Source organism: Loxodonta africana, chromosome 11, assembly GCF_030014295.1.
Source record: "Loxodonta africana isolate mLoxAfr1 chromosome 11, mLoxAfr1.hap2, whole genome shotgun sequence".
NCBI lineage: Eukaryota > Metazoa > Chordata > Mammalia > Proboscidea > Elephantidae > Loxodonta > Loxodonta africana.
In genome coordinates this window covers 12,746,636-12,769,104 of record NC_087352.1, presented here as the reverse complement: position 1 = coordinate 12,769,104, position 22,469 = coordinate 12,746,636, and the positions used below count along the sequence as shown (strand labels likewise).

The following is a 22,469-nucleotide window of genomic DNA, read 5'->3' as shown; positions in this document are numbered from 1 at the left end:
CCTGCCCCAGCATGGTCCACCACGGTGCTCTCGGAACCCACAGGCCCCGACCCTGAACCAAGACCCCGGAGATCCCAGCTCAGAAGCGACATCACAGCTCAGAACCCAGAGGTCTCAGGTCAGAGCCCAGGAATCGGCACCGAGTCAGCCCGGCATCGGGGACGGCAGCTCGGGGTCCTCGGGGCGGAGCACCAGGCTGCAAGGCCCTCTCCCCTACCGCGCAGCCACACTGGTCCTGGCGCAGAATCTCTGCTTGGACCCCTTTGGGAGCGGGCTGCTCACTACCACGTGTCAGGCCACCCCTTTCATTGCTTTAGAGAGTGCAGAGCTTCTTCCTGAGCCTGAACGCTTGTCTGCCTCCCAGACACATCCAGAAATACACACAGGCCCTACGTACACCCCAGCCCCAAATCCTCTTCATTTCTCCCCACTCCACCCCCACCCTTCAGTCATAACCTCAGGGGGTCCCAAAGGCAAATATGTTTATTTACAAATAGCATACACCCTCCCACCCAGCATGCATTGCGGAGGAGGGACGGGGACGGGGCAGGGCCTCACACCTGGAGACACCACCCCCCAGAACCAGGAGAGGCGGAGCCTCACCTGGAGACTCCCCCAGCACCAGAAGGGGCGGGGCCTTACACCTGGAGACCCCAGCACCAGGAGGGGTGGGGCCTGGAGGGGCTGGGAGGCTCTCTGGCCCTGCCCCCACGCTGTACCCCAGTGGGAGTGGAGCGGGTGGAGGGGGAACATCCCCTGTGAGGTCACGACCGCGTGTCCAGCCGGTTCATGTATTCCTGCAAGGCCTTCAGGCGGGCGTCTATTTCCGCCATGTCGGCCGCCTGGTGGTCTGAGCTGTAGTCTGTGGGGGCGGGCATGCAGGTGGGGGGCTCTGAGGGGCCCGACACGCTGCCCTCCGGACCATCCCAGCGGGCTCCAGGGCTAACGGGGGAGGCGAGAAGGAGAGTCCCAGGCTCACCTTTGATGGGGACCCAGCCCCCCGAGTTGCCCAGGCGTCTATGGTGGCCGCGCTCCAGGGGGGTGGACTTCTGCTGCTGCTGGGGGAGGCAGTAAAGGGGGTCAGGCTTCCTCCCCCACTCCTGCCCCTCGCCCCCAATTCCACTGGAAGGTCAAACCTCAGGGCCTCAGAAAAAAGGAGCTGACAGAAACTAGGCTTACTATGCGCAAAATAACCTCCTTGTATCTTCTATCCTCAAAACCCACTACCTCAGAAAAAAGGGGCTGACAGAAACTGGGCACTTACTATGCGCAAAATAACCTCCTTGTATCTTCACAACTACTCCCTGAGGTGGATATTATTACCATTCCCATTGAATAGATGGAGCCTGGTGGTGCAGTGGTTAAAGCATTCGCCTGCTAACCAAAAGGTCGGCGGTTCCAATTCACCAGCCGCCCCTTGGAAACTCTATGCGGCAATTCTACTCTGTCCTATAGGGTCGGCTATGAGTCGGAACCGAATGGATGGCAAAGGGTTTTTTTTATGTAACAGATGAAAAACTGAGAAGCTAAGTAACTGCTTTAAGTAACACAGGTGGTAGAAGGGAAAACCAGCCTTTAAGACCGGTCATTTGGGACCGGAGGGCGCGCTCATAAGCAGCATCCTGTATCCCATGCCGCCTCCACCCACTGGATCTAGAAATACCGTCTACAGAAGCTGCCTCTAAGACCTGATCCCCCAGGGTGGAATCGTGGGCAATGAGGCCAGCCGGCTTCTGGTGACTGCCCCTATCCCCTCCAAGGCCTGAGGACAGACACTCACCGTCTGGGATCTATTCCAAGTTGTGGGGCTGGTAGGTTTCCTGCGGCGGCGAACGCTGAGAGGAGGGAGCAACTCAGGACCAATGGGGAGGAGCCTTTGGCACCGCACACCACGCCCTCCGCAGCTTCAAGACCTCCCTGCCCTCCACCACCTATCTCCCCGCAAAGGCTGTTTCCAGGCTACCCAGAGGCCCGATCCCAGATGGTCCTTTCCCCTAGCCCAAGTTTTACCCTCTGGAGAGCGACTCGGGGAAATCCTCGAACTCGCTACAGGAGCTGGCGGACGAGCAGCGACTGCGGAAACTGTCCACTAGAGGGAGGAGGAGGGCGTGAGGCTCCCCGCACCCGCCAGGCCTGTCAGGCCTGCCCGCCCAGGGCTCCAGCCCAGTTACCGGAGGAACTGCGGTTTCGGGAGCGGTTAGCCGCGTCCCCTCGGCCCGTCACGGCGGCGGGGGGCCGGGCCTGGCGAGACCATGAGATTGTCAGACCGTCCCCGCTGCCTCCGCTGCCCAATCGGTTCCGCTGTTGCTGCCTGGGGAGCGGAAAAGGAGACTCCGCCTGTGCGCTCTGCTAATTCGGGGAAAGACCCCTGGGGTCACAGCCATGACCGGAGTCCCAGGGGAAGTCTGTAACCCACCTGAGGTCTCTAGGCCCGAAGAGCATGCGGGAACACAGGCAAGGTGGGGGGGGTTGGGAGGGACAACTGAGCAAGGCAGGTGGAGGCTGAGGAAAGGTGAGGAGGTGGGTTAAAAAAGGGTGGAGGGGCAATGAGGAGCAGGTGACAGGCGAGGGAGTAGGATAAACAAGGGGCGGTGACAGGTGGGGAGGTCGCCAGTGAGGGAGCCAGGTAAAGAGGCAGGGATCCGGAGGCCCTGGGAAGGGGCCCTAATGACCACTAACTTCATCTTGAGCTCTCTCTGCTTCTTTTCCTTGGCTTTCACAAAGGCCGTGGGGTCGAAACGGGTCGCGCGACCACCTAAGACAGAGAAGGCTGAAGTCACAGGATCGCGGCTCCACAGCTCCAGCGGGTCCAGCCTCTCCTCCGGCAGGGCAGGGTAGCACAGACCTGTGGGCGAGGGAGAGGGGCGGGCGAGGCGGCCCCGACCCCGGCCCCCGCGGCCGCTCTCCCGCGATGAGGAGCGGGCGGCGCCGCGGCCACGTGAGGTGGAGCGCTCCCGGGACGACGAGGCGCGGTCCTCCCTGGCCGCGGGCGGCACCACCGGCGGAGTCCGCCTCCTAGGGGCACAGGACCCACCGTCACATTCCCGCCGGCCTGGGCAACCCTTGCCCTAAGCCTCGTCTCCAACGGCACCTTCTCCGGAACCCTCCAGGCCATCTTCTACCTGTTACTGCTAGACGCTCACGCCCTCGCCCGTGACCATCCCAGGTGCCCTTCCCCAGGCCCCTCCCGCAGACCCCCAGAAACCCTTCCCAATTTTCCGCCACCCACCTCAATAAATGCCAGCGGCAATCACCCTGATGCCCACCTGCTTGGACGCGCACTTTAGCAAGACTACATTCTCGGGCCACGCCTCTTTCAAGTCCCTTCTCCAGGCCCCGCCTCCCCAAGCTCTGCCCATCTTTCCACAGGCCCTGCCCACTGCCCCAACCCTTCAGAGTCCTTCCCTGAACCCCATCAGGGAATTAGGCACCGTTCACCCTTGCAGCACCCCCAGCTTCAGACTTCACCCGCCCTCTCTAGCCTACCTGAGCCCAGGCCCCGCCCCGCCCCGCCCCCTCAGACTCTGCCCACCCTCCTAAGCCCACGCACAGGTTCCAGAACACCTCCCAGGCTTCGCCCAACCGCAGGCCCCGCCCACTTGGTCCAAGGCCTACCTGCAGGTCGGAGCCCCCAGGCCCCGCCCACCCGGCCCCAAGCCCACCTGCGGGTCTGGAGCGCTCCGAGGCCCGCCTACTCGGCCGCGCCCTCACCCTCTCCTGTACACGGCCAGCTCGCTGTTCAGCGCTCTCAGCCGAGCGCGCAGGCTCCGCTCCGACGCCCTCACCTCCTCGAGCTGCCAGGAGGGGAAAGGGGCGCAGAAGTCCAGATGAGGCCGGGTCTGGGCCGCGCAGGCCACCCCCACAGCTGCCCCGCCCCTCACCTCCTTGGCTAGGCGGCGACAGTCCTGGCTCCGGCGGCCCGCGGAGGGCCCGAGGCCGCGCTCCTGCCGCAGCTCCAGCTCCAGGCCGCGCACGAGCCCGCGCAGCGCCTCGGCCTCCTGGCGCGCCGCCTGTCCGGCCAGCGCCTCCTCGCGCGAGCGACCCAGCTGCACCTCCAGCTCGCGCTTCTCGGAGGACAGGCGCGACACCCTGGGGAAGGGGAAGAAGTGAGATGGGGAGGAGGACAGGTACGACCTCATCACCCTTGCATTCCACCACCTCCACTCCCGGCCACCCCCACGGATTGGGGCCAAGTACCATCATCCTCCTCAAAGCTTTCACAGGGGTAGGCACGACCCATCATTTTCTCTCCTCCACCTCCCCCACAAAGGGGGCACATGGCCCCATCACCTCCCCAGCCGTCGCAAGGGGAGAAGACCATCCCGCCACACACCCATCTCCCCCATGGGGCAGGGCAGGGGGCACGGTCGTCTGGGTTCTAATTCCAAAATACTTCATCAGTCTACACTGGTGAGCCCAGCCCTGAAGTCCTGGCCCGGGCCTCCCCCTGGTCTCCCACCCTTGTCTCATCTTCTCCCATTCCAGAGGACTCTCTAAAATCCAAATCTGACTAGGTCATTTCATTGCTCCAAACCTTTCCTGAACAAAATGACATACGCACGAAGCTCTTCTTTGCAGCACTGTTTGTAACAGCAAAAGACTGGCAGTAACCACAACGTGCACCACTCAAGAACTGGCTGAATCTCATACAGCCACTCAGTGGCAGACCACACAACTAAAAAGGAAGGAGAAAGTCGCTGTGTCCTGTCACCTAGTGACTGCCATGATATATTAAGCTTATACTTAATACTGCAGAAGAGTATATTTACTACGTCCCTTTTTATTTGAAAAAAAAAGGGGGGGGGAATTATAAGTTAGATATGTTGTTGTTAGGTGCCGTGCAGTTGGTTCCGCCTCATAGTGACCCTATGCACAACAGAACAAAACACTGCCTGGTCCTGTGCCATCCTCACAGTCATCGCTATGCTTGAGCCCATTATTGCAGCCACTGTGTCAATCCATCTCGTTGAGGGTCTTCCTCTTTTTCGATGATCTTCTACTTTACCAAGCAAATTAGATATATGTTCATTTTCAAAAAATATATAATGGATAAATCAAAAACTTAATAAAAATGGGTGACTCACAGGTGAAGGAAAAGAGATGGAAACTAGACTTTTCCAAATGTACTCTTTTTAGTTTTGATTTTGGAACTATGAAAATATTTAATATAAATAAAAAACAAAATTAAATTTTAACAAAAGCAATTCCTAAAAATTTTCAAGGAACTGGCTCAAAGAGACCTACCTGGATATCGCAGTTGGTGGCATAATGGAGAAGAATTATGTCAAGAGACTAAAACATATTATTTTAGCAATTGGGATATACCCTAAGGACAAAGAAATCTTAAACTTCATTTAATACTCTTGTTATTAGTACTTAGTATTGCTGGGATAAAGCAAATAAGTGATTATATTACTATCTCAAGAAAGTAAGCTTTTCAGCATGAGAAAAAAAGACTAAAAAAAAGCTAAGAGACACATCAACAAATCGAAATGTGTGGCCACGTCTGGATATTAAGTCAAAACAATTAAAAAAGACACCTGTGAGATAATCAGAGCTGTGTAAACACATACACACTGGGTATCAGGTGATGTTATGGGGCTTTGGGTAATCTACAGTATGTAATGATGGTACTGAGGTTTTTTGGGTTTTTTCTTTTTTAAATATCCTTATATATTAAGGAGCCCTGGTGGCATAGCAGTTAAGAGCTTGGCTACTAACCTAAAGGTCGGCAGTTTGAATCCACCAGCAGCTCCTTGGAAACCCTACGGGGCAGTTCTACTCTATGAGTCAGAATCAACTCGAAGCGACAGGTTTTATGTTACAGATATACACTGAAGTGTTTGCTGATGAGATAGAAATGACTGTCTACAGACAGGGGAGGGGAGTAGATAAACAACATGGACAAAATGTTGACAACCATTAAAGTTGGGGCAGGGACATCTGCTTTACACTATTACTGCGGTGCAATGAATTACTTAATGTGGCCCTTCTAGCCACGGTCTTTGTGAATCAAACACAATGATTGGGTGGGGCTGTGCAAATAAGGTAACTGTGGCCCACCAAGGGGACTGGTCGGTTTTGCCATCCTGCTGAGCTTGAAGGGGAGCCAGTTCCAGAGCAGAGGGAAGATCCCACCACCACTAAAAAAGGAGAGCCAAGAGCAGAGTGTGTCCTTTGGACCCAGGATCCCTGGGCTGAGAAGCTCCTAGAACCAGGAGACCAAGAGAGATAGAGAGAGAGGGAGAGCTGTAACACTGAAGACGGCGAGAAGCAGTGGCAGAGAAATGGTGTCAGGAGGCGCAGTGGGCTTTCCAGCCCACAGAGGGAGAAAGCTGAGTGCCTTCAGGCCGAGGCTTACTGGTGGAGTGGGGTGCCTCTGGGCACTTATCAGCAGAGCTAAAACAGCTTTGTAACACTTGCCTGGGCAGGGCAGAGGCCAAGGGGCCAGACAGAGGCATGCCTGCAGCATGGTCACGAAGAGGCTGTCCTGATGGAAGAACTGTATCCTGAGTGTTCCTGAGCCTGAACTGTAACCTGTTCTTCCCTAATAAACCTCATAACTGTGAGTATGGTCTGTGAGTCCTGTGTGGCCATTGCAACAAATCATCAAACTCAGCAGAGAAGTAGAGAATGTCATGGGAGGGACGGCTGGTGTCAGAATTGATAAAGATGGCAGACAGAGGAGGCATGTCTGACCTCCGCCCCATAGGAATCAGCCTTGGGCTGTTGATCTTGAGTCTCCTTCCCCCTTGTGAAATTAGAGATCAGACACTTCCCCTATGATTTTTTTACCATTACCTACATTTATGTGTTCTTGGAATTTTCCTTAATAAAACCTTTTTAAAAGTCCCTAGCCAACGGAAACAGAACAGAATGGAATAATGAGAACGAGGACAAATTGTCAAAAATTATAACCAATGGCACAGAACAGTTGGTACAAAATTGTTAGAGGGGAACCTAATTTGCTATGTAAACTTTCACCTAAAACACAATAAAATATTATTTTAAAAAATCCCTAGTTCCCCCACATTCTCCAAGGAGCTTCCCATTCGGCCCCTACCCAGCTGACTTCCCCCTTCACCTTCTCCCCCTTCTTCTACCAGGAGGCTCCAGCTCTTTTCAAATTCAGTTCTCCTCCTGGAAGATCCCTCCTGTCCTAGCGGGAGGGACTTCACTCATTCTTCAAACGGGAAAGCCCTCCTACCCTGAGCCAGCCTGGATCATGTCCCTCTGTTCCATCTCTCTTGGCTCCCAGTACCTTTCCTTCCTGGCACCAACCACTGTAGAGCTGGCATTTATCAGTGAGATTATCATTTTCTATCTAGCTCCCCACCTCACACCCTGAGGATGGAGTCTCCATCTGTCTGGCTCACCGTGCAAAAGCCTGGGCTCTGAAGCCAGGTGGCCCGCATTCAACTCTACTGCATTTATTACAAGCTGTGTGACCTTGGGCAATTAAGCTTAACAGCTCCGGACCTCAGTTTTCTCATCTGTGAATAGGGATGATGAAAATACATACCTGATAAGGTTATACGGGAGTCTCTGAAGAGTGCTTAGACCATGGCACACAGTACCAGCCAACCAAAACCAACCCACCGCTATTGAGTCAATTCTGACTCATAGTGACCCTACAGGACAGAGCAGAACTGCCCCACAGGGTTTCCAAGGAGCACCTGGCGGATTAGAGCTGCTGACCTTTCGGTTAGCAGCTGTAGCACTTAACCACTACGCCACCAGGGTTTCCTGACACATAGTAAGCACTCAGTAAGTGGGACCCAGTGCCAGACAGTGTGCCTGGCATATAGTATGAACTCCATAAATGGCAGATTAATGAATGAATGAATCTTGGAGTCTCCCCAAACTCCCTAACTCCAGGTTGGGAGGAAGAAGGTGAGAGCTGACCAGCTGTACCATCTCAAGTCAACCTCTCTAGTTTCCCTGGTAAGTTACAAAAGACAGATGACGCCACCTTGTGGCCACCCTCGGAACAACATGCTCTCTTCTCCACTTCTACCCCTCTAGGCCTGAAGGTGGAACCTTGATGATGAACTTGTCAAGCCTCCCACCCTTGCCTCCCAATGCTGCTTTCCTGCCCGTTAGCCTTGCAGTATAGAGCAAGGACCCACATGGCTCCCCAGGCCCTGGACAGAGGGCTGGTCTTCTGTCAGCACTTAGCATTCAGCCTTGTACTGGCAGATGCCAACTGCACACAGCAGCCAAGCAGGCTGCCTGGATTCAAGGCCTGTCTGGCCATATTACTCACTGCATAACCTGGGACAAATTCCTTAATCTCTCTGGGCCTCAATTTCCTCTATAAAATGTAATTGATAACAGTGCTAACCTTCATATGGTGGTTGTGAGGGTTAAGTCAATTAAATCATAAAACAATGAACAGAGTGCCTGATACACAGCTAAACGCTCAATAAAAGTTGTTGTTATCCTATTACTATATTATTATAGTATATTATGATGATGATGATGATGGAGCCCTGGTTCCACAAACATTTAAGCGCTAGGCTACTAACCAAAGGCTGGCAGTTCGAACCCACCAAGCGGCTCTGCAGAAGAAAGGCCTGGCTATCTGCTTCCATAAAGATTACAGCCTAGAAAACCCTATGAGGGGCAGTTCTACTCTGTCCTATAGAGTCGCTGTGAGTCAGAATCAACTCAGTGGCAGTGGCGTGGGGTACAACACACAGCAAGCACCCCATAAATGTGTCAAAAGACCAAGAGTCTACTGCCTTCATTTTCTTCACTGTCAGTCCTCTTGTTCTCACCAATGTTCCTGCCACCACAAGCCCTTTGCACATGCTGTCCCCTCTGCCCAGAACACTCTTCCCCACCCCCATTGCCTGAGCCACCACAAGATCCCATCAGTTTTCCCTTACAGCCCCCCCTTTCCTGCCTGACCCCTCTCCAATTTGCAGCAACATACTTGGGTGGCTCCTGGGCTGGGCGCTATATGAGGGCAGGGAGGGCCCAGCACAAAAGAGGTGTTCAGTGAAGGTGAACTCAACTGAATAGAGCTCTACCTCCCACCCTGTCTGCCTACGCAGTTCCCTCTGCCTTCAACACCCCTCCCCTCCAGGCAGGATCAGGTCCCCCACTCGGGGCTCTCTCAGCCCTGTCTACTCTGGACCATCACTCTCTGGGGCCAGGTCTGTCTACCCCACTGGTCTGTGAGCCCGTGAAGACAGGGACAAGGCTATCTAAGTCCCCACTGTGTCCCCAGCACCACTCACCACAAGATTGGGCACAGAGAAGAGATTCAGAGCAAGTATTTGGTGAATAAGAGATAACCGCTCTCCCAACAGTGCTGAGCATGGGGCCCCACAGTGCATGCTGGGATTTGTCTCCCCTTCCACCCCCGCCTCCAGCCATCTGCCCCTCCCAGACTCACTGCTCCCGCAGGTGCCAGATCTCAGCCTTCCGGGTGTCCCGAGCCTCCTGGCCACCCAGCCCTCGAAGGCGGCCCAGCTCCTCCTTCAGTGAGCGGATGATGCCCTGGAGGACCACAGGGTCTGGCTTGCCCTGGTACGGGAGGGGCAGCGGGTAGTGAATCCTGAGGGAAGGGATCAGAACCACGGAATCTCAGAGACCAAGAGTCTACCCGAGGGTAAATAGTGGACTCTGAGAGCCTCAGAGTATGAAAACACAGTTCCCCAGGCCTCATGTTCCGAGAAGCCACATTCTAAACGCACCTTCAACCCCCTTCCCTGCCCTCATGCCCCTTCTGCCAGTCTGCCACCCCTTAGGCCCTCTTATGTAGCAGATCTGGAGCCATCAGGATTGAAGCTCCTGGTGCAGTCTGAAGAAACTTCCCTCTCACGCACTGCTAGTAGGAGTGAGCATTGGCATCATGTTACTTGCAGCCAAGCACACTCCTAATTCAGATTCTACAGTGGGAGATTCTAGTTGGCCTGACCTGACTCACCCCTTGGCCAGGGAAAGGTAGAGCACCTTGATTAACTGTTCCACCAGATCATATTCATAAAGGATTGATAACTTCCACTAGAAAGTTCAGGAGCTATGGGCAAACACTGTTCCCTGGCTATCCAACACCCATCCCCAGCTCCCTTCTCCCTTGATGCCTCACACTACTAAGGCTAGAAAGAAAAACATTCATTTTCCCAGCATCCCTTGCATCTAGGGAAGGCTTCTGGCCAATCAAACACTACTGAAAATCTGATGGGAGGGTTTTGGGAAAGCTTTTGTTTTCCTGATAAAAAGGGTAAATACAATGAATGTGTACAGTCCTCTCCCCTTTCCTGCCTTGACACCAATGCAATGCCTGGAGGCACAGCAGCCATTTTGTGACCATAAGGAGATAAGATGAGGCAAAAATGCCAGCATGCTAAGGATGGTAGAGGGAGAAAAAAAAGAGCCTGTGTCTCTAATGGAACTGCTGAGTAGCAGCCACCTACCCTACACATCTTGTTACGTGAGAAGGATAAACTATTATAGATTGAAACCAAAAAAAAAAAACCAAACCTGTTGTCATCGAGTCGATTCCGACCCAATAGCAACCCTATAGGACAGAGTAGTACTGCCCCGTAGAGTTTCCAAGGAACACCTGGCAGATTCGAACTGCCGACCCTTTGGTTAGCAGCTGTAGCACTTAATCACGACACCACCAGGGTTTCCATTATAGGTTGAAGGCACTGGTAATTGGCTCTTTTGCTACTTGTAGTCAAACATAATACTAAATGATACAAACTTCAACACCCAAGATTCCAAAGGCAATGCTTAACCCATATCCACTCCCATCTTGCCCTGGGTATCAGGGATTCCTGAGGTCTAATGCGTCCTCTCCCACCCAGCCCACTAGCCTGGGCCTACAGCCAACTCATTGTCCCCACCTGTCAAACTCCACGGAGTAGATGAGAATCAGGTAGCGCTTGGAGTTGAGTTGGGCCGATCTCGGGGCCAGGGGGCCCTGGCGGCCCCCCATCTTGCGATTCCGCAGGGACTCCAGGTCCGTGTAGGTCAGCAGGTCGAGGGTGACTGACTCACTGCTCTGTCGGTAGAGAAGAGGAGCTGCCACAGGACCCAACATAAACACACTCTGAGCATACAACCCACACACCCGGACCATGCCCTGTCCCATCTCCAGGCTGGGTGGGCTTTCCTACGTTACGGCTGGAGGGTATAAACATGGCCCCGCTGCAGGGCCTCACACAAGGACCTGGTCAGAGGGGGAAACTGGGAAGAGCCTACATGCTCAACCATGGCAGGTAGCTTAGAGCTGCAGCTCTCTAAGTGCTGTCTGCAGATCCAGGCCCCTGGGGGTCCCCAAGGCCCTTTCAGGGAGTCCATGAGGTCAAAAATTATTTTCCTAATAATTTTAGACATCATTTTCCTTTCTCACTGTGCTGACATTTGCATTAATGCTGCAAAAGTAATGGTGGGTCAAAGTGCCGGTGCCATGGCAAGAATCAGGCCAATGGTACCAAATGGAACTAGTAGTCATTGTGTTCTAAGTCACACATTAATATTTTCACAATTTTATATGCACATATAAAATTTTATCCGTAAGCAGCAAAATAATACAGCTCATCAAAAGTTTAAAGATTAAAGAACTATCTCTATGGGATCAAGCTGACAAGAGCAACACAAAAGATTAGAAAACTTAGAGGGCAGTGAGTTTACTAATGGGGGAGGAACGATTCAGAAAAGGAGGGCGAGAATGGCTGCCTAATGTGAAGGATGTCATCAGCATCACTCAACTGTGCATGGAGAACTCGCTGGGCCGGGATATGTTCTGCTGTGTACAGTCTCAGCAACGATGACAAACAAAATAATTACAAAAAAAAAAAAAAGACCTAGTGTTTTCACGCACATACAAAAAAGTTCAAAGACGACATGTAGTTATCTAAATAGCATCCTTGTTACTCTAAATTCTAACCTTGCTTTTTTTATTCGATTAATACTTTTAAACCTGATGTTACACTTTTTTTTTTTTGTCTGTTTCCCCCACTAGAATGTGAGCTCCATGAGGGCAGGTTTTTTTGTTTTTTGTTTTTGTCTCTTTTGTGCCCAGCTGTATCCTCAGTGCCTACAACAGTGTCTGGCACCGAGTAGATGATTAGTAAACACGGATCAAATCTCAAATGAATAACTGAAAGGAATGAGTGGAGACGTTCACTGATGCAATCAAATGTTTATAAAATGTTACTGTATTTTTTTAGAGCGGGTTGCAGAATACCTTGGAAAACATATCAGCTGCATATAACTATGCTGCTGTTGTTAGGTGTCGTCGATTCAGCTTCGACTCACAGCAACCCCATGTGACAGAGCAGACTGCCCCCAGGGCTTTCCAGGCTGTCATCTTTACGGAGCCCTGGTGGCGCAGTGGTTAAGAGCTTGGCTGCTAGCCAAAAGGTCGGCAGTTCGAACCCACCAGCCCTTCCTTGGAAATCCTATGGGGCAGTTCTACTCTGTCCTGTAGGGTTACCTTCAGTCAGAGTCGACTTGACAGCAAAGGGTTTGGTTTTTGGTTTAATCTTTCTGGGAGCAGACCACTTGTCTTTTTCCCATGGAGCCACTGAGTAGATTCAAACCACCAACCTTTCAGTTAGCAGCTGAGCACTAACCACCGGGACTCCTAACATACATATGTAATCACAGATCTACAAATACACACACACTCACACACACTCACAAACCAATAAAGAAATGCCTAGAATGATTTGAACCAAAATGTTAACAAGTGTTGAGTCATAGGAGGTGGAATGGTTTTTACTTTCTTCTTTACACTTCTCTGTGACCTGAATTTTCTACGTGAGGATAACTCTCATCAGAAGCAGAATAAAACACTAAAGCCGTTTACATCTGGGAGAGAAGGGAAAAAAAAAGATAGCCAGCCATGACCCAGGAATGGAAGAGTGCACAGGGTCACACACACATCAGATGGACACCTCCCCCCGGGACCCAGGGGGCAGAATCTCCTTCCCCGCCCCCACCTGAATGCCCAGCACCAGTCCCTACCTGGGTGAGGGCCGACTGCAGCATGTTACAGAAGATGTTGAACTGTTTGAAGTTCCCTGTCTTGTGAGTCAAATCTTCAATGACTGCATGAGGAGAAAAGTCTCTCCTGTTATCTGACCACTCACCCAGCCCCAGGGCCTCACGTTCAAGCTCTCCAACTCTCCCTGGCCCCGTGCCTCTGGCCTGAGGGAGGAGCCCGACCCCCCCCCCCACCCCGCCCCACCTTGGACAGCTGGTTGGGTAGAAGAGGCCAGTGGGCCGGAGAGCTGGCTGGCCTCATCTTCTGGGGAGGAGAGGGAAGCCCCCACCAGGTGGGCATACTCACAGCTGGCGTCAAACTCGCCTCGCCACTGGTCGGCAGTCATCCGGTCCTCCACCTCCAGCTCCAGCACCTGCCCGGAAACCACCACCCGCACAGCATGCTCCACACCCCGGAAGATATAGTCCACCTGCAGGCTGGCCGGCTGGTCCATGGCCAGGGTCACTGGAGAAGGAAACGAGACAGAGACCCAGAGGGGCTGAGAGCCCAGGCTCTCAGGATTCATATTCTGGCTCCACCATATACCAGCCATGGCATCTTAAGAAAGTGACTTCGCCTCTCTGTGCCTCAGTTTCCTCATCTGGAAAATGAGTATAATAATGGAACCTACCTCATTGTCATGAGGATTACATTGGATAATACACATAAAAGCACTTAGAATTATGTCCTGCATATTACTATTCTCAGTGTTGTTACTGGGTGCTATCAAGTCGATTCCAACTCACAGTGACCCAATGTGACAGAGTAGAACTGCCCCACAGGGTTTTCTTCGCTGTAATCTTTATGGGAACAGATTGCCAGGTCTTTCTCCCACGGACCCACCATATTCAACACATGGTAGCTAATAGAATATGTGATTACCAACAAGAGAACAATTAATACTACTGATTATTAATGTATTATTAATCCTTATTATCCACCATCTGTCTGTCAGTTTGTCATACTGTGGTGACTCGTGTGTGCTGTGATGCTGGAAGCTATGCCACCGGTATTTCAAATACCAGCAGGGTTGCCCATGGTGGACAGGTTTCAGCAGAGCTTCCAGACTAAAACAAACTAGGAAGAAAGCCTTGACCATCTACTGCCGAAAATCAGCCACAGACAACCTCATGAGTCACAACAGAACGTCTGACTTGCTTGCTTTGGACACATCATCAGAAGGGATCAACTGCTGGAGGACATCATATTTGATGAAGTAGAAGGTCAGCAAGGGGAAGGGAAACCCTCGGTGAGATGGACTGGCACAAGAGCCGCAACACGGGATTCAAACATGTCAGCATTCGTGAGGGTGGCACAGGACCCACCAGGCAACCTTTCTTTAGTTCTGTTGTGCATAAGGTCGCTGTGCGTCGAAGTCAACGCAACAGCAGCTATGGGTCTATCTATCTATCTGCTGTCGTTGTATATCCAACTCACAGTGGCCCCATATGTGCAGAGTAGAATTGCTCCAGAGGGCTTTCAAGGCTGTGACCTTTTGGAAGCAGAGCTCCAGGCCTGTCTTCCAAGGTACCTCTGGGTGCCAACCTTCCAGCTAGTAGTCAAGTGCTTAACTATCTGGGCCACCCAGGTACTCACTCCACCTATCTGTCCGCATTATATATTCATTACTATTTTTTCTTCCACTCAGCGAACATTTGTGGAGAAAAATAAAGCTGGAAAGCGGGACAGACGTATTGTGGTGGGGTGGGGCGGGGCAGAGATTTTAAATAGGGAGGCCACAGTGGGGCCTCAGTGAGGAGGTGATATTTGAACAGAGACCTGGAGGAGGTGAGGGAGTGAGCCAAGTGGCTATCTGGGGAAGGTGCTCTAAGTCGAGAGAACAGCCAGCGCTATATATTATCTATGATATACTTAAATCATTTACAGTGAATTAATAACTGATTTTATTAATTCATCTGTTGTAAGCATAAGGACAAGAAGCCCTGGTTAAAGCGCTTGGCTGCTAACCGAAAGGTTGGCAGTCTGTTTCTGTGAGGACTGCAGTCTTGGAAGCTGTATAGTGCAGTTCTCCTCCATCCTATAGGGTCGCAATGAGTTGGAGTCGGCTCGACGGCAGCGAGTTTGGTTTTGGAAGCACAAGAACACTCTCTTAGCCAACACTGCTACTATTCACCAGCAGCTAGTCAAGAGGGTCAGCCCTCCGCCCGCAGGCTGGAGTCTACAGCGAGTGGTTCAGAATGGGTGCTCTGGGCTGTCTCGGTTCAAGTCCAGGTTCTGCTGTGTGTAGACGGGCAAGTTATGGGCCAGAGTCCTCATCTGAAAAGTGTGTGCTGTCCTGGGGACTGGGTATTCAATGAGAAACCAGATAATGGCCCTTTGCTCAGGAGGGGGGAACAGAGAGATGTATAAAAATGTCAAGTGGAGATAGGTTCTGGGGAAAAGGGGGCCGGGGGAAAGGTTGTTCTTTCAACTCAAACGGCCAGGGATGGCCTCACGGAGAGGGGGCATTTCAGCAGAGGCTGGGAGGGAGGGAGAGAGGGAGACGTGTGACTATCTGGGGGAAGGGTATGCAGGCAGAGGGAAGAGCCAAGCAAAGGCTCGAAGATGGGATGTTTCTGGTTTGTTCTAAGAACAGTAAGGAACTGTGGCTAGAAGAGAATGAGCATGGGAGAGAGGGCTAAGTGATGAGACTGAAGGTGTAACAGTGGCCAGATGATGTTTGTGCAGGGCTTTGTAAGCCCACAGAAGGCTAACAGTACCCACCTCCTTGGACTGTTATAAGGATTAAACAAGTTATTCCTGTTGAAGCCCTTGGAGAAATTGAGCAATGCCTGACACATACAGGAAGCACGCAACACATGTTGGTATCATCATTATTATTACAACTTTGTTGTTTGAGCTTGAAGGAGACCAGAGACATAAGGTAGGCTCATCCTCTCTCCAGTGTACAGATGGGGAAACTGAGGCTCAGCGAGGAAAAGGACCCTGACCAAGGTCCAACAGCTGCTCCAAAGACAGAGTCACCCAGGGCTGCCCTCATCCCAGATCATGGAGACCCTCTCCTTCTCTATGATCACCTCCTCTAGTCACCATACTTTTCCTTGTAAGTCCTTCTAAGAGTCTAACTTGGGGAAATAGAATATTGTGAGGGAGAAGGAGATGAGCTCTAAAACTCTACACCAGTAATTTTTAACCTTACTGATGTCCTTGAGCCTTTGAGAATCTAATAAAATCTCTGAACCCTCCCAGATTTATGAATAGGCCCACAACATTTCGCTGTAACCTCAGGAGCCCTCAGAATACCCCCCCAGGCTGAAAGATTAGTCCAAAGGACTAATGGACCACAACTACCACAGCCTCCACCAGACTGAGTCCACCACAACTAGATGGTGCCGGGCTATCACCACTGACTGCCCTGACAGGGATCACAATAGAGGTTCCTGGACAGAGCTAGAGAAAAATACAGAACAAAATTCTAACTCACACACATATACACACACAAAAAGACCAGACTTAAGGGTCTAACAGAGACCGGGGAAACCCTGAGAGTATGGCCCTGGACACCCTTACAGCTCAGTAATGAAATCACTCCTGAGGTTCACACTTCAGCCCAAGATTACCCGTTAACCCATTGCCGACAAGTCTATTCTGGCTCAGAGTGACCCTAAAACAAAACGAGACTAAATGAGCACACCAGCCTAAGAGCACGGATGAGTAGGCAGAAGGGGACAGGAAAGGTGGTAATGAGGAACCCAAGGGGTTGGCAACCAATCTCACAAAACAATATGTGCATTATTTAATGAGAAACTAGTTTGCTCTATAAACCTTCATCTAAAGTACAATTAAAAATTAAAAAAAAAAGATTATTCCCCAGGCCCATCTACCGACCACCTCTCTCCAAGGCCCATCATCCCCGACGTCCTGACAGACACCTGTCTCTAGACCAGCGCTCTTAACTTTATTTGGTCTCTGTTGCTTTGGAAGGGCTGAAGAAATCTAGGGACTCTTTCCCCCGGAAAATTCACACTCCCTCGCAATTATGTTTTCATTTTCAGGGGGCTCAGGAGCCGGGATTAATAACCGCTGACCGAAATGGAAATGAATCGTCGCACATTTCAACATATCCCTCGCCCCGCGACTCCCACTGCGGTGCCAGGCTGCGCTGGCTCCGCCCCGCTCGGGGAAGTCCCCTCGCTCGAGGCCCCGCCCTTCGGACGCCACCAGCCAATCGGCGGCCGCGCCGTCCTGGTTACCAAGGCGTCAGAGCCGCCCCGCAACACCTGCCGAGCGCACGGCATCATTGCCCCCACTCTTGGTACCCAACTCGAAAAAAAGGGGGCCAGTGGAAAGAGCCCCGCCCCGCCGCCAACCCGGTCCCGCCCTTCTCTTTTGCCCCTTTTCCACACCAGGTAAAAGCAAGCCCGCCCTAGATCACAGTGACTTTCTGCAGACCCTAGCCCTGAAGTCATCAGCCCCCACCCCGCCACCTCAGGCCCCTCCCTCACCTCCACTAACTTCGCCCGCTCCCCTCCCCCACCGGTCCCTTCTCCTGAGCATGTCGTAAAAGCGCTCACCAATTACTGATGGAAAAAATCCCACACCCCCGCCAGCTCGACCCTCCCTCCCCAACCTAGGCTCCCCATCACGCATTCCTCAGACTGCCACAGGGTTCTGGGCTCTCCCTCCCCTCCCCTCCGTAGAACCTTCCTACCTACCTATTCAGCCCTGCCCCCTTGAGCCTTTCACTCACCACCGCCCCCCCGCCTCCCGGCTGAAGTCCCTTCTTTCCATCCGCTCTCCCAGATGGGGGGGAAGGAGGAGGAGGCGGCACCGCAGTCCCCTTCTTAGACCAGTCACCCATGTTCGTGCGGGACCATATTCTACCTGGATTCTGCCCCCACATTATTCAACCTGGATTCTGTCCGTGTATCTGCTCAGGGTTTTATTCCACACACACCCCTACTTTCAGCCTGTAACTGTCACCCCCATATTTCACCTGGATTCTGCTTCCCTCCCAAATTCTGTGAAAACTCCCACATACATTTTCCCCCCTCTTTCCTGCGATGAGCCCTCCCTGAAAGCCCCCCGACAAACACACATTTCTGGGATTCTCCAAGCCCTGCACAGCCCCCCTCCGCCGGCCGCGTCGCTTTACCTGCATCCTCTGTCCTCCCTCAGTGACCAGTAGCCCAACCTGGTCGCTGGTTTAGTCCTAGTCCCCAGTGTCTCCTAGCTCCTCCTCTCCACCTCAGCCTCCTGCCCCCGATCCCAACACTGCCTCCACGGCCCCGCCCCGCCAAGCCGTGACGTCATCACTTCAGCCGGGCGCGTGCTGTGCAGACACCCCAACTCCTCATTCTGGCCCCCACACCTGACCCCAGTTCTCGAGCCTCATGGCATCAGGAACCTAAACACACACACAGATTTTCCAGCCCCCATTCCCAGTGTTACATCACCGCCCCTCGCTCCTCCTCCCAAACTGCGTTCCGCCGGATATTTTACAGGTTTCACAGTCCTCAGCCCAGGGCCCAGCTCCCCAAAGACAAATCCACACCACCACGTCCCACATCAGACATCCCTAAACAACCGTCCCTGGCACCCCGCACCCCACGGCTGTTTTCCCACCCTTGGCGGCCCCCCTCATATATTCCATCCCAACCATGCCCTAGCTGGGAACCCCAATGCCACACGCTCCTCCTCGCCCCTCTTCTTCCTTCCCCACCATGGCTCACCTCTGAGCTCACCACCCTACCATGTGCGTGTATTTGAGCTAGAGAGGACCCTTTCATCCCTGCACCCCCCCCCCAGAATAGACCAAAGTGTCCCATATGGTCCCCCTGGAATGTATGGACACAAAAGTCCTTTAGGGCATCCTACAATCCAGGTTTCCTTGGCCCACACCGCAGCTCCCTCTCCACCCCCTCCTGGGGTGTCCAGACCTTCCCACTGCCCCCCCACCCAATGCTTCCTCCTTAGATATCCCCATGCAAGCCTATCATCCCAGGAATCCCTCCCCCTTGATTCTGCTCTCTGGTAGGTATTATAAACCCGTTGCTGTAGTATCCATTCCCACTCACAGTGACCCCATGTGTGTCAGAGTAGAACCGTGCTCCATAGTGTTAAAATGGCTGATTTTCAGAAGTAGATCACCAGGTCTTTTTCTTCCAAGGCGTCTCTGGTTGGACTCAAACCACCAGCAGTAAATGCTTATCATTTGCACCACCCAGGGACTCTCTTTGAATACAGAATGAAACAGAGTCTAGTCTAGGATCCCACAATAAGGGCCTGAAATGTCTGCCCTCTTACTCATTATCCAGCTGCCCTTCCCTGACCACCCCCCTCCCTGTTTTGTCCCAGAACTCCCTGCTCCTTTCCCTCCTGGCACTAATCCAAACACGGCCTCAGCATGGCACATCCAGCAGGCTGGGGACTCCTGGGTTCAGACCCACCGATTACCTCCGGTGTGACCTGGGGCAACGTACTTAACCCTCTCCTGGCTTTTTCCCCACCAGCAAAGTGGGGAATGAGGGTTCACACCTCGGGACTAATGTGGGGATTAAATTAGTTAATACACATAAGGGCTTCAAACAGTGGCATTCGGTCATTGGCTGCTACCATCTGTGAGATTGGCTGACAAGTGTCTCCCTCCTCCACCAGCCTGGGAGCCCAAGAGGACAAGCTATTTCAATCATTCTTCTATCTTCAGCGCCTTGGGCCTGGCACAGATCAGGGGTTGCTGATGAATTAACGGGAGATGCCAGGAAATGGGGCCCCAGGCACTGGGGATACAGCCAAGGTCCTCCCCTCAGCTGACTCCTCGTTATCCTCCAGGTCACAGCTCCAAAGTCCCCTTGGCAGGAAGCCCTCCCTGACCCCCAGGCTGGATCAGGGGCTATCTACGTCACCACCGGTGTCCCCAGCATTGCCCAGCAGAGCGCAGGGCACAGAGGAGGAGCTGGGGGATGAAAGAGCCATTTCCCTCCAGCCCAAGCTCTGAACCCACTTAACAATGCTTCTCAAGGTGAGAGCCACACACATCATTACCACTAGGGGCACCTGGTTGTACAGTGGTTAAGCGCTCAGCTGCTAATAGAAAGGTCAGCAGTTGGAACCCACCAGCCACTCCATGGGGGAAAGATGTGGCAGTCTGCTTCCGTGAAGATTACAGCCTTGGAAACCCTATGGGGGCAGTTCTACTCTATCCTGTACGTTCACTATGACTCAGAACCAACTCAGTGGCAATGGGTGGGAACAGAGTATGGCTAAGGGCACCTGATGAAAAGGCAAGCTTCTGGGCCTGGTCCCAAAGTTACCAAATCAGAACCTCTGGGGCTGAGGCCAGGAATCTGCATTTTCAAGAAGTTCCCCCTGATGCTAACTAGAGTTGAGACCCTCTGTTCTTGAGCACTGTGGTCCGCCCAGTTTATTCCTTCCAAACTGACCCCACCACCCACCACAAGATCCTCCCAGCTCAACATCCTGCCCCTTGCCACAAGGAACCCCCTGAGAATGGCAGGAAGGGTGGTAAGAGTAGGAGCAACACTTTTTAAGCACCTATGTGCGAGGAACTCTTCTGGGTGCTGAGTTCTATATTCACATGGAGCCCACCCTATAGTGGGGGGCTGAGAAGCTCAGTGGATATAAACAAACAATAACATATGTCAAGTACTGGTCATTGTTATGAAAAAAAATAAAGCCAGGTGAGGAGTCAGGGAGTGACAGAAAGACTTTCCTGAGTAGCAAGGGCCTGTACTGGGAGTTGACATTTGAACAGAGACCTGAAGGTGGTGAAGCGAAAAGCCATACAGACATCCATCTAGGGGGACTGTGATCCAAAGAGAACAGTGGATACAAAGGCCCTGAGGTAGGAATGTATTTGCTATGTTCTAGGCAGAGTGAGGAGGCCAGTGTGGCTGAAGCAATGTGTGAGCCACAGGGAATGTCAGTTGAGGGCAGGGAGGAGGGGGAAGCTGGACTGTGGGGGCCTTGTGGGCTAGGTGAGGGCTTTTTACTGAGTGAGGTGGGAGCCAGGAGACAGCTCAAGCAGAGGAACGGCACAATCTGACTTTTGTTTTAACAGGATCCCCCTGGCTGCGGGAGGCAAGGAGAGCAACAAGGAGACCCTGCAACAGACCAGGCAAGAGGAGGTGATGGCTCAGCCCAGAGTGGTAGCAAGGGAGGTGGTGAGACGTGGTTGGGGTCAGGATGTGCTTTGAAGTCAGAGCCACTGGGATTTGCTGATGAGCTGGACTGTATGTGGGCTAAGAGAAGAGAGAGGAGTAATAAGGTCAACTCCAAGATTTCTGTCCTGAGTACCTGGAAGGATGGAACTGCCAGGAAGACTGGGTTTGGAGGCTGAAGGATGGAAACCTCAAGTTTGGTTTGGAACACGTTTAAGTCTGGACATCAGCTGGACTGGAGAATAGAGAGCCAACCATTGAATACATGAGAGTGGGGTTCCGGGGAGAGATCCAGGCTGGAGTGAGACATCTGGGAGATTCTAAAAAGAGCATTTGAAGCCCAGGACTGGGTGAAGCCACCCGGGGAGTAATACAGACAGAGAAGAGATGAGGTCATTCTACTGATGATGAAACAGAGACCCAGAGGGCTAAACAACTCGCCCAAAGCCACCATGCTGTTCACTGGCAAGACCAGTGGCAGAGCCAACCCTCTTTACCAGGGCCAACGCTCTTAGCCACCAGTAAGCTTGCTGGGAGCCTGGCACACGCCTTCACCTCCACATCCCTGGAGTTCTCCTCACCCCACATACAGTCCAGTCCATCAGCAAGTTGCCTCTTCGCGTGCCCTCCACCCAATACTCGCTCCCAAACCAAGGCTTATAAATCATCGCAGGGACTCCCGCCCCTCTATACTGAGCTATAATAACCCTCTGCCTTAAGACCTCCCACTAAATCGCATCCCTATATTACAAGGACATCTCTATATGACCTCTGATTTACACACTTTTCCTTTAAAGACCCTCCTACGAAATATAGAGCACCCCCCAGACTCCCATACAGCCCTCCGTCTCACAGTCCCTCGTTAAAGCGCCTACACGTATTAAAGGGCACGCCTCCCCATTCCCACACTGCCTGGTCAGCTGCCCACTGCAGCCCACTCTCCCCGGAGCAACCCCTCCCCCCGAGATCGCCGTCCCAGCCCGCGCACCCGCCGCTGTCGCCGCCTCTCACCTTCTCCACGGACACCCCTCCTCCCGAGCTGTTCAACTGCCGAAGCCCCAGCCCCCGCCCCAGGATCCGGCCTTCTCGCTTCTCATTGGTCCTGGCTTACCAGCAGCCAAGCTCCCATTAGTCAAAGCAGAGCAGAACCCGCCTTTCAAAACTTGCAATTGGCTAACTCAGAAGAGGCGTTCCCAAATGGTTTGAAGGAGGCACCCTATTGTCTGTCCCCACTCCAATGATTACTGGCTAATAACTCTGCCAGTCACACAGGGAGGGTTGTTCCTGGGGGGCGGTGTGGAGAAACCCGGAAGTAGGTC

The 22,469-nt window shown here is 52.7% G+C and overlaps 1 protein-coding gene across 3 annotated transcripts; it reads right to left on the bottom strand.

The window, feature by feature from the left end:
* Positions 1-447: 447 nt before the first annotated feature.
* On the bottom strand, positions 448-22,204 carry CCDC61 (coiled-coil domain containing 61). Of its 3 annotated transcripts, none has more exons than XM_064293852.1 (14): positions 22,162-22,204; positions 13,316-13,474; positions 12,991-13,073; positions 10,863-11,020; positions 9,404-9,565; positions 3,882-4,089; positions 3,712-3,794; positions 2,846-3,015; positions 2,680-2,755; positions 2,172-2,311; positions 2,011-2,089; positions 1,781-1,835; positions 980-1,058; positions 449-862 (listed from the first exon to the last, which is right to left on the bottom strand). In XM_064293852.1, the coding sequence occupies exons 2-14, from the start codon at positions 13,461-13,463 to the stop codon at positions 765-767; spliced, it is 1,539 nt and encodes a 512-aa protein (XP_064149922.1). In that variant the 5' UTR covers positions 13,464-13,474; positions 22,162-22,204; the 3' UTR covers positions 449-764. The 3 variants fall into 3 exon arrangements, with proteins under 3 accessions (XP_064149924.1, XP_064149922.1, XP_064149923.1); XM_064293853.1 differs by having other exon boundaries at positions 980-1,055; XM_064293854.1 differs by lacking the exon at positions 9,404-9,565 and having other exon boundaries at positions 448-862.
* Positions 22,205-22,469: the final 265 nt, after the last annotated feature.

Excerpts from the sequence above, each read along its gene's own strand:
- CCDC61 (XM_064293852.1), bottom strand. The coding sequence starts at position 13,463 with ATGGACCAGCCGGCCAGCCTGCAGGTGGACTATATCTTCCGGGGTGTG. Across the intron at positions 1,059-1,780 it reads CTTGGAATAGATCCCAGACG|CAGCAGCAGAAGTCCACCCC; the intron begins GTGAGTGTCTGT and ends TGCCTCCCCCAG. Across the intron at positions 863-979 it reads GGGCTGGGTCCCCATCAAAG|ACTACAGCTCAGACCACCAG; the intron begins GTGAGCCTGGGA and ends CCGCCCCCACAG.